We start from the raw sequence: 1,200 nt of genomic DNA, 5'->3' as shown, positions 1-1,200 counted from the left end.
GTAGGGCAACTGGGCCAGATAAGTTTTCGGTGGAATTTTGGAAGGACACGGGTCGGGTATGTTTGGAGTGGCTTACTGGACTGTTTAATTTCATTTTTAGGACGAAGAAAATGCCCGAAGAATGGAGGTGGATTTTGATGGTTACGTTGTACAAGAACAATGGAGATGTCCAAAATTGCAACAACTCTAGAGGTATCAAGCTTTTGAGTCACACTATGAAAGTATGGGAGAGGGTGGTAGAGAGGAGGGTGAGAATGAGTGTGTCTATCTCAGAGAATCAGTTCGGATTCATGACGGGGCAATCGACTACTAAAGCTATTCATCTTGTGAGGAAATCTATACAGCAGTATAGGGAGCGGAAGAAGGACTGGAATATGGTGTTCATTGACCTAAAAAAAGCTTACGACAAAGTCCCAATGGAGGTTCTATGGATATGTTTGAAGGCTGGCGGAGTTCCAATGGCGTACATTAGGGTGATCAAGGATATGTATTATAGAGCTAAGACTAGGGTGAGGATTGTGGGAGGAGACTCAGATTATTTCCCAGTGGTAATGATGTTGCACCAGGGATCAGCTCTTAGCCCATTTTTATTCGCTCTGGCAATGGATGAGCTGACGTGACACATCCAAGTGGAGGTGCCATAGTGTATGTTATTTGCAAATGACATAGTGTAGATTGACGAGATGTGTTGCGGGGTTAACGCTAGGCTGGAGGTGTGGAGACAGACCCTAGAGTCTAAAGGTTTCAAGTTGAGTAGGACAAAAATAGAATATTTCGAGTGCAAGTTCAGTGTTGGGATGCTTGAAGCTAAAGTGGAAGTGAAGTTTGATACACAAGCCATCCCTAAGAGAGATATTTTTAAATATCTTGGGTCTATAATACAAGGTAATGGGGATATTGATGAGGATGTTATTCATCGTATTGGAGTGGTGGATGAAATGGAGACTCATATCTGGTATTTTGTGTGATAGGAATGTACCACCAAGATTTAAGGGCAAGTTCTACAGGGCGGTAGTTAGACCGGCTATGCTGTATGGAGCGAAGTGTTGGTCAGTCAAGAAGTCTCATGTTCAGAAGATGAAAGTAGTGAAAATGAGAAAGTTCAGATGGATGTGTGGGTATACCAGGAGAGATAAGATCAGGAATGAAGTTATTAGAGACAATGTGGGCATGGCTCCTATGCAAGACAAGATGCGGTAA

The 1,200-nt window shown here is 42.8% G+C and overlaps 1 protein-coding gene across 1 annotated transcript; it reads left to right on the top strand.

Moving 5' to 3' along the window:
- Positions 1-683: 683 nt before the first annotated feature.
- LOC138909322 (uncharacterized) lies at positions 684-1,200 on the top strand. Its single transcript, XM_070200509.1, has 2 exons — positions 684-955; positions 1,128-1,200. Exons 1-2 carry the CDS (start codon positions 684-686, stop codon positions 1,198-1,200), a joined length of 345 nt encoding a protein of 114 aa, XP_070056610.1.

This window comes from Nicotiana tomentosiformis, chromosome 1 (assembly GCF_000390325.3).
Source record: "Nicotiana tomentosiformis chromosome 1, ASM39032v3, whole genome shotgun sequence".
NCBI lineage: Eukaryota > Viridiplantae > Streptophyta > Magnoliopsida > Solanales > Solanaceae > Nicotiana > Nicotiana tomentosiformis.
This window is presented reverse-complemented; position numbering and strand designations above follow the sequence as displayed.

Excerpts from the sequence above, each read along its gene's own strand:
- LOC138909322 (XM_070200509.1), top strand. The coding sequence starts at position 684 with ATGTGTTGCGGGGTTAACGCTAGGCTGGAGGTGTGGAGACAGACCCTA. Across the intron at positions 956-1,127 it reads GAAATGGAGACTCATATCTG|GAGAGATAAGATCAGGAATG; the intron begins GTATTTTGTGTG and ends TGGGTATACCAG.